The sequence below is a fragment of the Microtus pennsylvanicus genome, chromosome 20 (genome assembly GCF_037038515.1).
Source record: "Microtus pennsylvanicus isolate mMicPen1 chromosome 20, mMicPen1.hap1, whole genome shotgun sequence".
Classification (NCBI taxonomy): Eukaryota; Metazoa; Chordata; class Mammalia; order Rodentia; family Cricetidae; genus Microtus; species Microtus pennsylvanicus.
In genome coordinates, this window is record NC_134598.1 from 1,502,993 (window position 1) to 1,514,656 (window position 11,664).

Below are 11,664 nucleotides of genomic sequence, written 5' to 3' on the forward strand. Positions count from 1 at the left end.
GCACGGCACAGACAAGTGCTAAAAATAGTCAGTGTCCTTAAGCAATCTTTACCTAAACAAAATGTAAATAACACTCAATGTGCTCTGCTAACCCCTTGTCCTTCATCAGGAAGGAAATCAAGAGAAAGAGAATGAACAGGTGCTGTGTGTCTGAGTCAGAGGAAGCCCCGGGGCTGGACATTGCGTCACGGTCCGCAGATCAATAACCTCACACGTTTGATAGCATAGACGCCCGCTCTGCTCTTGGTGTCACAGGGAAGGCACGCGGAACCAAAAGCGATGCATTAGGAAAGTGCATGATGCAGAGGCTCCTATTGCAGCTGTGCTTAGAGAAGATTCATACAGGTGTGCAAAGCACCTATACTCGGAGCCAGATGTGAGCGTCTCTTTCAAATCCTGCGCTCATGTCCGCTGTATGAGTCTTTACACCATGGTAATCAATACAAGAGTCCTATTCTGACCTTTGTTTTCCTAGAGAGCCAGTTGCTAAACACCCACCTACAACCACCAGCCCCTGCTCGCCTGATTTGAAGACTTTTGCTTAAGTACTTTTTTTTTCTTTCCTTTTCTTTTCTGAGACAGGGTTTCTCTGTGTAACAACCCTAGCTGTCCTGGAACTTGCTCGTTAGACCAGGCTGGCCTCGAACTCACAGAGATCCACCTGCCTCTGCCTCCGAGTGCTGGGATTAAAGGCGTGCATCACCACCGCCCAGCTGCCTAAGTTCTTTCTATGAATTCTCTGTGTGAGCCTAATGGGCAGCCGAGAATGAACATACTCAGTGAAAAAGGAGGGGAAAAAAACGGCAAGATGTTTGAACATTTGTTTAATGCGCAAATGGCCACAAAAATGTCAGTGTTTATGTGATCTTTAGGGGACACAGATGAATGAGGAGGAAGCCAGGGGTTAGTAAGGGAATGGTTCCCTAAGAGCTGAACTTCATGGATTCCTATGATTTTGCTAGTAACACTCTAGTTACAGAGGGGAAGGTGGAGACGTAACAGGAGCTGTCGTAGGTGACATAAGTGTACAATAGTAGCAAGGCACAAACACATACATCACAGGTAGAAATCATTAACGTGACTGCAATTGATTGTAGATTGAGCTTTAAAACACTAAGGACAATAAAGCAAAATCACGCAGGACCCCCCCCCCCCACCGCCACACACACACACACACACACACACACACACACACACACACACACACAAGGAGTCAGGAATCTGAAAGAAGCCACAAGAGAAGCCATGGCCATTGCCGATCTGTCAGGCTGTTTTACAGACCTTGTTCCAAATTTTCCCTTTAAAGGAAAGGAGCCGAGACAGAATTAGAGGGAAGGGAGCACAGCCCACGGGACCACCTAATTTATATTGTCTCGCAGCACAGTGATGAATTATGTAAACACGGGCACTGCATGGAAGTTCGCGGAGGATAATGTAAATTTACAGAGCAGCTGAAGACTCCCTTCCATCTGGTTCTTCCCAGATACCCTCCCAGAGAGAGGGCTTGTCCCCACGGAAGTCTCTGTTGACTCAGGCTCAGCCTCTCTTCATCACTGGGAGGGGTGGCATTTAGGTCCTGCCTTGAGGCGCTGACAGTTAGCAAAATTAAGTGTGTTACCTGAAAAGTAAAGAGATCACCATGCATATGACCAGAGTGCTTCCTTCTGGCCATACCTGAACTCCATCCCTGAACTGGGTCCTGTGTATCCGTCAGGGAACAGCGGCCCAATAACAATGACCATTCCCTACTTCTCAGAAAAGTATGAGAAGATCATAGTATGGGGAGGAGAAGATCATAGTATGGGGGAGGAGAAGATGTTCTAGCTTAGTTTTGGCTGGTAGGTGTTTCTGTATCTCAAGATTTGCGTTTTCAAAATCTTTTAAGTTTTTATTCATTCAAAATGGTCCCCCTTTTACCTAACGTTTCAACTGCATCTTTTTAAGATGATTTTTAAATTGAGGGAAATTGTATAGCAATTGCTAAGTCCTATCCTAAGATGAAAGTCGTCGGAGTCACCTTCATTATTTGTCCGTCACATGGATACAGAGTCACGAGAGGCCCTGTGGTAAAGAATGCTTACAACTCCCCGGGATAAAAAGCAACAAAAGGTCACTCTGAGGGGGCAAATTCCGCATGATGCTGTCTCAGCATATGTGTGTGTGTGTTTATAAGCATGTGTGTTTATAAAAGTTTGAGGCAAGTTCTGCTGTGGAGGGGCTGAGTTGGGAAAATGCACCAGGTGCCATGAATTGCAAACCAAAAGTCTGTTGCGCAGTTCTATGGGCAGGAACTCATCCCCTTGACTCTGAAGAGGAAGTTGTCTGCAGCGCTCACACCAGCTCTCCTTAAGTTCCCAGACTACAGGAAACAAGGCTTACTAGAAATTTTACTTTGTATTTTAAAGTAATAAAGTAAACAATAGATAGAGAGAAACTAACTAATTAGAAATTGCTAGAAATTAGCGAATTTGTCGGCAAAAAAAGCCCTCATCCATATACGTTCAAATGTTAGCTCCAGAGTGAAGGAGCTCTTTAGAGTTATTACTATTTCATGAGGGAACTTTTCCCCTCCAGTTTTTGTCTTTAACCCTACCTTCTGGAAGTTTCCACTGGCTCCTCTGTCTTATTGTTCCCATTTTAACACACTCAAAGGAGATTAGAAGTGGCCCCTTCTATGTAATTCAGACATTTTGCACATCGAAGGGAAAACGAGCTTTTTGTTTAGGTTCATTTCTCACAACATCCCAGCATTCAGGACACAGTGTTCGTTTGTAAGCTCTCCATGAGTTAGCAAAACGGGAAAAAGCCTTCTCTTTTCAATTTCCTATCAGGAGACTTGGGAAAGAATGGGAACAAAGCGTTCCACTCCAGCATAGATTTCTTACCTGTAGGCACCTTCTGTGTGAGGTGTGCAGCTGGGATCTCCAAAAATGGAGTCTCCAAAAACCTCCATTTTCACGTGGTCCCCTCCCCCTTCCAAAATGTTGAATGTTTTTACAGAAACTTCAAGGGCAGTTTTAAGGATGTTTATATTGCTGACAACCTAAACATTGTTTGGAGCAAAATGAGAGATTTCATTTGGGGGGACAAGCAAGTTGATGGATTACAGCCAGCACATTCTTCTCAAAGAAGGCATTTTTACTGGGCGCTTCTAGTCGAGACACACAAAGAAGGAAGGAGGACGGAGGGAGAGAAGAGAGCCTTCTCACTCCGACGCTCACCTTTTACGCGGTACCTTAGCCAAAACGCAGTAAAAGGTTCCTCATAAATCAGACTTACCGCCACCAGTCGGCTCACTCGGGAGCCTGTGATTTACCCACCTACGCCATAAAGGGGACTGGTTGATTTGTTTCCCTGCTTCCATTCCTTCAAGCTGGTAAAACATTTTGTGAGCCAATAAATGCTTGGTACCAAGTGGCAAACACGAAGGTTTCCATCAAAGACTTCCTTGAGCACCGATGTTTTGTTGTAGAGGAAATACTTTCTGACTCACCTCTGACCCCTGGCATGGCAGAGGTCAAGGGAAAAAGAGAGAGCAAAGTTGAACGTGTGGTGTTAAGTCAGCTCAAGGGCACAGCAGCCCTGGAGGCAGAAGGCAGAGGAGGCTCAGAGAAGCCATCCTGATCATTAACCCTAAACAGATGGAGTAATGAGCTTAGCTGACTGCCCCAGTACAGTGGGCAGGGGGAGGCCAGCTGCTTCTCGTCTGGGATTGGCTACAGCCGTGAGGTAGCCTCTGACAGATGCCAAAGGACGCCACTCAATGGGGACAATTTCCAAAACTCCACAGAGACAAATTCAGTGTTTCTGGACTGGACACATTTGCTGGAATTTTGTTGCTGTTATTGTTGTGGGCTTATTTTTTCTAAGCTCGACTCCTTAGCCATGTGACTCAGCCTACCCAGGGAAGAACAATGCTGTCAGCTCCTCCCGTTCACATCACAGATGGCCATTCCTTTGCACTTTGATGTAAGCTGGATCAAATCCAAATATTTATCACGTATCTAAATTATCTTCCACACTTGCCAGCACACACTAAATATAGAATAAATAGAAGTGAGCCTTCCAGCCTGGTCTTTCTGAGCGAGTCATCTGTGGCAGACTAGACTGGGCTATAGGCAGGACAGGGCTGTTGAATCCTCAAAAGTTTGCTGAATGAGAATTACCTGTTAGTCTATTATGATTATTGATATTTTTAGTATTATTCCAAGTCAGAACTCAGAGGAGGACCAAAGACAGAGCTCAGTGGTTAAATTGCTCGCCACACAAACGTCAGGACCAGACCTCAGATCGCCAGAACTCATGCAAATATTCAGTGGGCATTGCAGCATGCTGGAAATCCCAGCCTCAGAGAGGAGCGGGAGAGCAGCTGAGCGGACAGCCGCCTAGACAAGACCACACCCTCTAGCCTCCAATGCACGTGCATACTTGTGCACTCTAGTGTGCATGCACACACAGATGCATGCAAACATGCATGCATGAACACACTCACAAAGTAATCCGAGCATGTGCCCAGACAGGGGAGAGGGGCTGGAAAGATGGCACAGGCCTTAAAAGCACTGGCTGCTCTTCCAGAAGTCCTGAGTTCAATTCCCAGCGACCACACGGTGGCTCACAGCCATCTGTAACAGGATCTGGTGCCTTCTTTGCGCAGGAAGGGCGACGTGCAGAGCACACATGGGTAAAATAGAATTAAATTTTTTAAAAAAATCTAAAAAAATGGAAAGAGAAAAAGCTCAGGATAATGAAAACTATTGGTGTAATTGTCAATATTCTGGAAATGTTCTGTTGCTTAGCAATAAGCACAGCGCCAGTCAAAGTTACGCAAAGAAATGGAAGGAAAGGGGTTTCTCCTGGCTGTATCACCAATAAGCAAGTCTGTACTCAACCATCAAGCGGACTTCACCCAAGCCATATTTTAAAATTACTTTGTATCAAAATGAGAACATGGGCAATGTGAGAGGTTTTTCCTGGATGCTTTCCTTCAGACCTGAACCCTTTTGCCATGTCTTCGGTTATTTTCACACGCAAGGCGCCTGTCCTAAGAATGGGAAAACTGGAAGAGTCCGTGGTCCTCAGAAATTATGCCTTCTGAAATCTGCGAGTAGTTTGTATATGAAATGATTTCTCTGTGTGAAAAATGCGAGTTCCCATCTCAGGATTTTTTTTTTTTAACTAGTCCTTGATCCCAGGGCAGAGAGATGCTTGGCATCAGAGGGACCAGGGCTGCCTCTGTTGCGAGACTTTTCCATGGCAGAACAAGACAAACGGTGCATTTTACCTATCATAGAGCGTGCCTGTAATTCCATGAGAATGAAGTGGGCCTGCCTGGGCTACCTACCCAGTCTGGACAACTTAGCAAGGCCTTGTCTCAAAACAAGAAAAAGGGGAGAGGGAATACAGAGCTGCACCCTAGATTCAGTGCCTGGCCACAAAGACATGCTTTGTGAGAACCTACGATGCCTTCTCTTTTCTCAATGGAGAATTATTTAACAGCAGTTTTTTTTTTTCCTTTCCCCTCAAAACTCTGTTATTCAATCACAGGTTAGAAGCAAACAGAGACTAGTTGACTGGGTTAATAATCAACATTCTCCACGCCCATCCAATAGGATGTTTACTCACGTGTCTGGCACCCATTTGTCGCAAACCATACAGTGAACAGGATAGGTATCGGCCTCTCTGGTCTCCCACAATGAAAATGATGTTGATTACCTCCTAGTGCCGTGATTGGTGGCTGTGGTCAGGGACCTCTAAGATTAGCCTTCTTTATATCTAACATCCTAGTAAGACTCAAAAAACAGCTTCATTGGGTGGAAGGTGGCATACACGAGGCGGACCTAATAGTTATGTATTATTAAATACATGTAGCACTAAGAAAGATTGGTGTCTTGATAGCCCAGTTTTGTAAATCTTGTTTTGAAAGACATATTCCCCTCCCAGCATGCTCACCATTTCACTTAACAGGTTACATAGTTTATATATGTTCCACTTCACATGGCTTTTCAAAATCTTCTGCCCAATGTTCATAGTTGGAGGAAATAATCACTTTTCAGGAAATCACAGAGTCTCGGGCCATTTTGAGTCAAACTCTAGTGCAGAAGAAAGGAAAAAAGGTTAGAAAACCTTGACTTTATAGTCTTGTGGGTCCTTCAGATAAAACCGGCAAGGCTGCTGCCTGCTCTTTGAAGCCAAGGAGGAGAATCCTCTACTTCTCTCCTGGGAAGCCTGGCCTTGAATATGTATGTGTCTACAAATGTCATTTTACTGTTGTGGCCCTTCAGCCCTTTGTGGGCTGGGTGGGGGTAGAGCATAAATGGTCAGCCGCACCGTGTGCAGAAACACGGGCAGAATTCTTTGCCAGAGCATAAATGGTCAGCCGCACCGTGTGCAGAAACACGGGCAGAATTCTTTGCCATCAAGAAAACGCATACAGAGGTTTATTAGCACCAGTGCGAACTCGTGTGATTTTTGCCCTCCTTACCACAAATATCATAAAGCAGAGTGATGTCATCTGCCACCAAGTTTGCAAGAAGGTCTCTCCATGACAGACCTGCTACTTATTGCTCCTTCAGAACTTAAGTTTTGGTTTTTGTTGTTTTTTTTTTTTCGAGACAGGGTTTCCCTGTAGCTTTGGAGCCTGTCCTGGAATAGCTCTCGTAGACCAGGCTGGCCTCAAATTCACAGAGATCCGCCTGCCTCTGCCTCCTGAGTGCTGGGATTAAAGGTGTGTGCCACCACCACCTGACCCAAGCTCTGTTTTTCACTAAGCTCCTTGTAGTTCGCATCCTTGCCTATACCAAGCCATCCTCGCACTAACCACCAAGAATTAGCTTTGGGCACCATGCTATTCTCCTTTTCTAAAATCCCTTAACGTACACCCAAGGGTATGAACGTGTTGTGGAACCAACTTCTAAGGACCATATGCAAACTATATCGTAGGGATTGCATTGGCAAGCTTTCAAAGCAATGACAGAGTTCCACATGAAGGAGAGAAAAATCAAGGCAAAAATGGGTACAATTTTTTGCTATGTATAACAAAAGATAGTTATGTATATTATATGTATAAACTCCACCCCCTCCTTCCCATCAGTTTTCTGCTGGAAACACTTGCATATTTAAGCCAGCTTGGTGTATCCTTGGTTGTCTTCCTCAAGCAGCTGTGTGAAAAACAGGATGTGTTCAGGATTCAAGGGCTTTAGCGAGAACTGCCCATAAACACGTCACTGTGCAAACCTACATCCCCAAGGACCATCCTAAACAGGGATCCTTCTTTGACCAGAGTGCCACTGTTTGACTGTCTTACCCCACCAACCGGCCCCTAATAGGATGTGTGCTATTCTTAGACACAGCATTTTAATCTATTAAGTACTTCAAGGCTGCCATGGGGAGTTACAGTACTTAAAATCCCTTGGGCCATGTGTTGCAGGTGTGAAGCCATCCTTAAGGTACACATCTTGGGATACAAGCTGTGGTCCACAGCCCACGGCCACTTCTGCTATGAGAACTGAGCCTGAGGGTTGATGAGACTTTCTCTGTGGTGGTGATAGTCTTCCTTTTGGGGACATCAGAGATGGCTGCTTATCCCAGAATTCCCTTGTTCTGATCTTTGCGAGGCACAGGATCCCTGGGTGAGGCTTAGTGAGAGCAGGACCAAGGTCGCTTTTCCTCCTGGCAGGAGGGCAGCCACACACAGACCAGCAGAGAGAGGAGAACAGAAGCCAGTGGAGTTGGGAAGGGCCACCCTCTGCCAGTACCACCCCCAGTTATGCCTTGGCCTTGTTTTGGAGGGAGGCCAGCAGAGGCTGTGCCAAGAAAGAAGCTCTCCGCTGAGCCTTTGAGAAGCCCACCGTGCTGAACACATGACAGCCACATTGCCACCCCACAGTTAACGGGGTGAGACTTCCCACCCTGACCTCCTCGTTAAATTCCCAGTCTTAATTGATAGTTACCAGTAAAAGAATTTCAAGGTCAGAGGAAAGATACATAAATAAAACTGCTCCCCGTGTTATGTTAAAAAAGGCTAAGGAAAAGAAACAAGGGGCCGTCGTTTGGGGCTGAGTTGTGTCTAAGGGATTTCACTATCAGGATTTCCAGGCGCTCATATCAAACAAGGCTCCTGGGAATGTCCGATAAAACCGATCACATCCCATGTAGTGCAGGGTCTCGATAAGTTCGTGGCCTGAGGAATGCTGTTTTCCCAATCCTCAAGCTGATAGAAATAGAAAAGCCATAGCTCAACGCGGGGTGGGGGATTCTGCTCATTATGAGAGGGTCAAGTAAAAATGCTGTGGCCTCTTCCAAGGGAACAACCTAACGTGAGCCCACACCTCATGTTCTGAGAAGTGAGTCCTTTGGAGGGGACAAAGAGGGTGTCTGCCAAACAGTTTAGTGAGTTTCTGGAATTTAAATATTAAGTGAAAAACCGGGGTCGCAGGGCAGCTGATCCCCGGCTCGCCTCTCTCCCATCGGCCCGTGACTTTGATCATGCTACATCCTCCTTCCTAACCAGGACTCCACAGAGAACCTCGGGGTCGTGGCCTGTTGCCTTGTCAAGATGTGAAGCCCTCAGTTTGGCGGCCTGGGAGGAGAAGGGAGGTAGCTTCATGCGTTCCACATTTCCCACAAAACCAAAAGCAGACTAAACAAAGCTGGTGTGAACTCCCGTGACTAGATGCTGCCGTGATTCCAGTCTTTATGCTGCAATCCTTTCATTTGCATGTGTGTGTTATTCCCTGGATTTACAGATCTCTCAGCCTTTGCCGTATAAGAAGTGGTGGGCTGTGGGGAAAGGAAAAAACAGGGTGGACGCTCCATGGCCGTGTGTGTGTGTGTGTGTGTGTGTGTGTGTGTGTGTGTGTGCGTGCGCGTGCGCGCTCATGTGCGTGTGCGCGTGTGTGTGCGCGCTCGTGTGCATGTGTGTGCGCGCGCTCGTGTGTGTGTGTGTGTGTGTGTGTGTGCGCGCGTGTGGGTGTGCATGTGTGTGCGTGCGCGCGCATTCAAGGGCGGGCACGAGCAGCCAGCCCAGCTGACTTCTCCCTACCGTTTGCTACTTTTGTGAAGAAGCCGCTTCACACATGGTAACATTTAAGAAGCCCTTCACAGCTGAAGTGTTTCAGACACTAATGAATGGAAGTTTGGTCCTGTAGCACAGACAGACTCTCAGGCATGTTTTACTGAGTGGTATTCTGTAGTGACCTGGTAGAGGAAGAGAAGTATAAATTGTGTCAGTTAGCCACCCAGACAAAATGAAGCCATGTGGAAAACCAAATCTATTAAAGTATGAAGGCTGGATAAGCTGTTGTAAGCTGGCCATTCCCACAGGGGCTCCATTGGCTGCCGGAGTAAATGTTTACCTCTCTCCCAGATCTTTTTCACGGGCTGCCTTTGGAGACAACTAGCAGCGTTTGATAAAAATCAACCCCCCTCTAATGACACTTTTTATCGGAGCTGTTTATTGTCTCCGCTTTACCACCCATGTCCTGAAAGGTAGTGCAGGTTTGTTAAGTAAGCAAAAGTTAAAAGGACTTTGTAGCTTGCAGAACCCCAACAAATTCCAGAGCCACACGGAATGAAGAAAAAAAAGAGGCGGGGGGAGGAATTGAATTTATATGGAGGAGAGGCTCTGAAAAAAAAAAAAACATATATATTAGGTTTTCCCTGCCTGGCTGGCCCACCATTAAATGTTTGCCTGATGTTGACGGATTTAGTATCGAGATCGAGCAGTAATGTCAAACTTTGCTCGTTGTCTCTAAATGGGCTTTAATAAATGTAAGAATTAGGAAATAGCTCTCAGAGGCAGTTCACTCAGAGTGCCTCTGCTCTTGCTCTCCCACCGATTCGACAAAGCCCTACACCAACCAGAACGACTGTAGTTATGACCCAAACCTGTCCCTACTTGCTTGCCTTGGAACCTGGGTATGTCGCTTTTCTACATCCTGGACTTTCCTGTCTGTGAAAGTGAATCTCGCAAACACCAAAACAGAACCAGCTCCCACTGCAGGTATCTGGTGGGTGGGCTCACTTTCCTCAACATTGTTCTTAAGACTAATTGTGCCAATTTTTAAAAACCAATAACTGGCAAGCTGATGGGGGGGGGAATAAATCTCTTTTCTTGGTGAGTACGGCTTCTAGGGGATCACACATTATCCAGGGTGCAAACAATTGAATTTGCTGACCAGCACAACCATGATGCCTTAAGTCAACAGTGACTAAAGGCAGTCCTGGGAAAAAAGCAACCCCTGATTCCTCAAAGGCTGGCAGGTCAGGAGCCTGGGAACACAGGGCGGGGAGTGTCACAGCCGTCTCTAGCTGAGCAAGCTCAGCCTCTGCCTGGCGGAGGGTGAGTGTGGTTCTGGAGCAAGGCCTAACCCACCTGCCCTCTTGTGTTGCAGGAGGAAACTGAAGAGACATCCTCGCAAGAGTCTGCCGAGGAGGATTAAGGGTGCCGACAGCCGATTTCTACCTCAGCATCAGTTGGATCTTGCGAAGGGAGAAGACACTGCAGTGACCACTTACTCTCTACTGCCGCGGTCTTTCCACTCTCTGCGGGGCGGGGCGGGGGAGGGGAGGGCGAGGGGTGGGGGTGGGTGGGGCGGGAGAAATCACATAACCTTGAGAAGGACTATATTAATCACTTTCTTTGTAACCCCTTCACAGTCCCAGGTTTAGTGAAAAACTGCTGTAAACACGGGGGACACAGTTTTAACAATGCAACTTGTAATGACTGTTTTCTCTTTCCTTAACCTACTAATAGTTTGTGGATCTGATAAGCAAGGGTGGGTGGTGGAGAAAAACTCTGTGTTGGGCTTAATCAGTCATCCAAACCCTAACAGGTCACCCTAGTGACCGGGAGCATTCGTATAAGAAAAGCATTGTATGTGACTCTGTGCAGTCCCCCAAGATACCACCCTACCCTAATCATAGTGAATCGTCTGCTTAGGACACCAAAGATAAGAACTAGATACTACCCTCCTTTGTGTATAATCTTGTAGACACTTACTTGATGATTTTTTTTTTTACTTTTAATTCTAAATAAGGTAAAATGCCGGTGTATCTTTTCATTCAGCTAGCAAACCAGAGTAGGTGATGCTCATTTTTTTTCAAAAAGGGAAGTAAACAAATAATAACTGTCGGCTCCCGTGGTTATGGGCTCACACACGTCAACGGGAGTGACGCACCCACAAGCATTCTTTCCCTCTTAGGGAGACGACACAGCCAAAAGCCACTTAGCAGTAAGCGACACTTGTCAGTAAAGGACACGTGTCAGCCTCGAAGCCTCCTAGACAAGTTAAAGTTACCCTTTTTTGGAATTTAATGAGAAAGTACCGTGCCTGATGAACTCACCCAAGTGATGCGGTGAGAAGAGCAAATAGACATTTCTTTTGCTATGTAGTTAAAGGACAATATTTTTGAAAAGCAAAAAAAAAAAAAGCTCTCGCTCGCTCTCCACCTTTCCCTCCCCCTCCCTTGCCTCTCTGTCCTCTCTCTTTTCTCTCGTTCTTCCTTGTGTACAGTTTCCGTGAAAGACCGCAGTGCCATTTACCTCAAACGAAGCCTGTGTGTTACTTCAAGTAATCCATTTGTTTTGACACAGACGGCCAGCCGAGGCGCATTGTCTCGGTCCGGTCTGCCGTCTCTGCATTCAAGCTGCACTTTTAGCCAGAG

At 46.3% G+C, this 11,664-nt stretch overlaps 1 protein-coding gene across 1 annotated transcript in view; it reads left to right on the forward strand.

Annotated features, from left to right (window-relative positions):
* Hmga2 (high mobility group AT-hook 2) overlaps nt 1-10,548 on the forward strand; it is a 114,395-nt gene extending 103,847 nt beyond the window's left edge. The window contains exon 7 of the mRNA XM_075954223.1: nt 10,392-10,548. Within this exon, the coding sequence (XP_075810338.1) occupies nt 10,392-10,439 (48 nt within the window). The 3' untranslated portion in view covers nt 10,440-10,548. The remainder of the gene's footprint in view (nt 1-10,391) is intronic.
* The last annotated feature ends 1,116 nt before the right edge of the window (nt 10,549-11,664 follow it).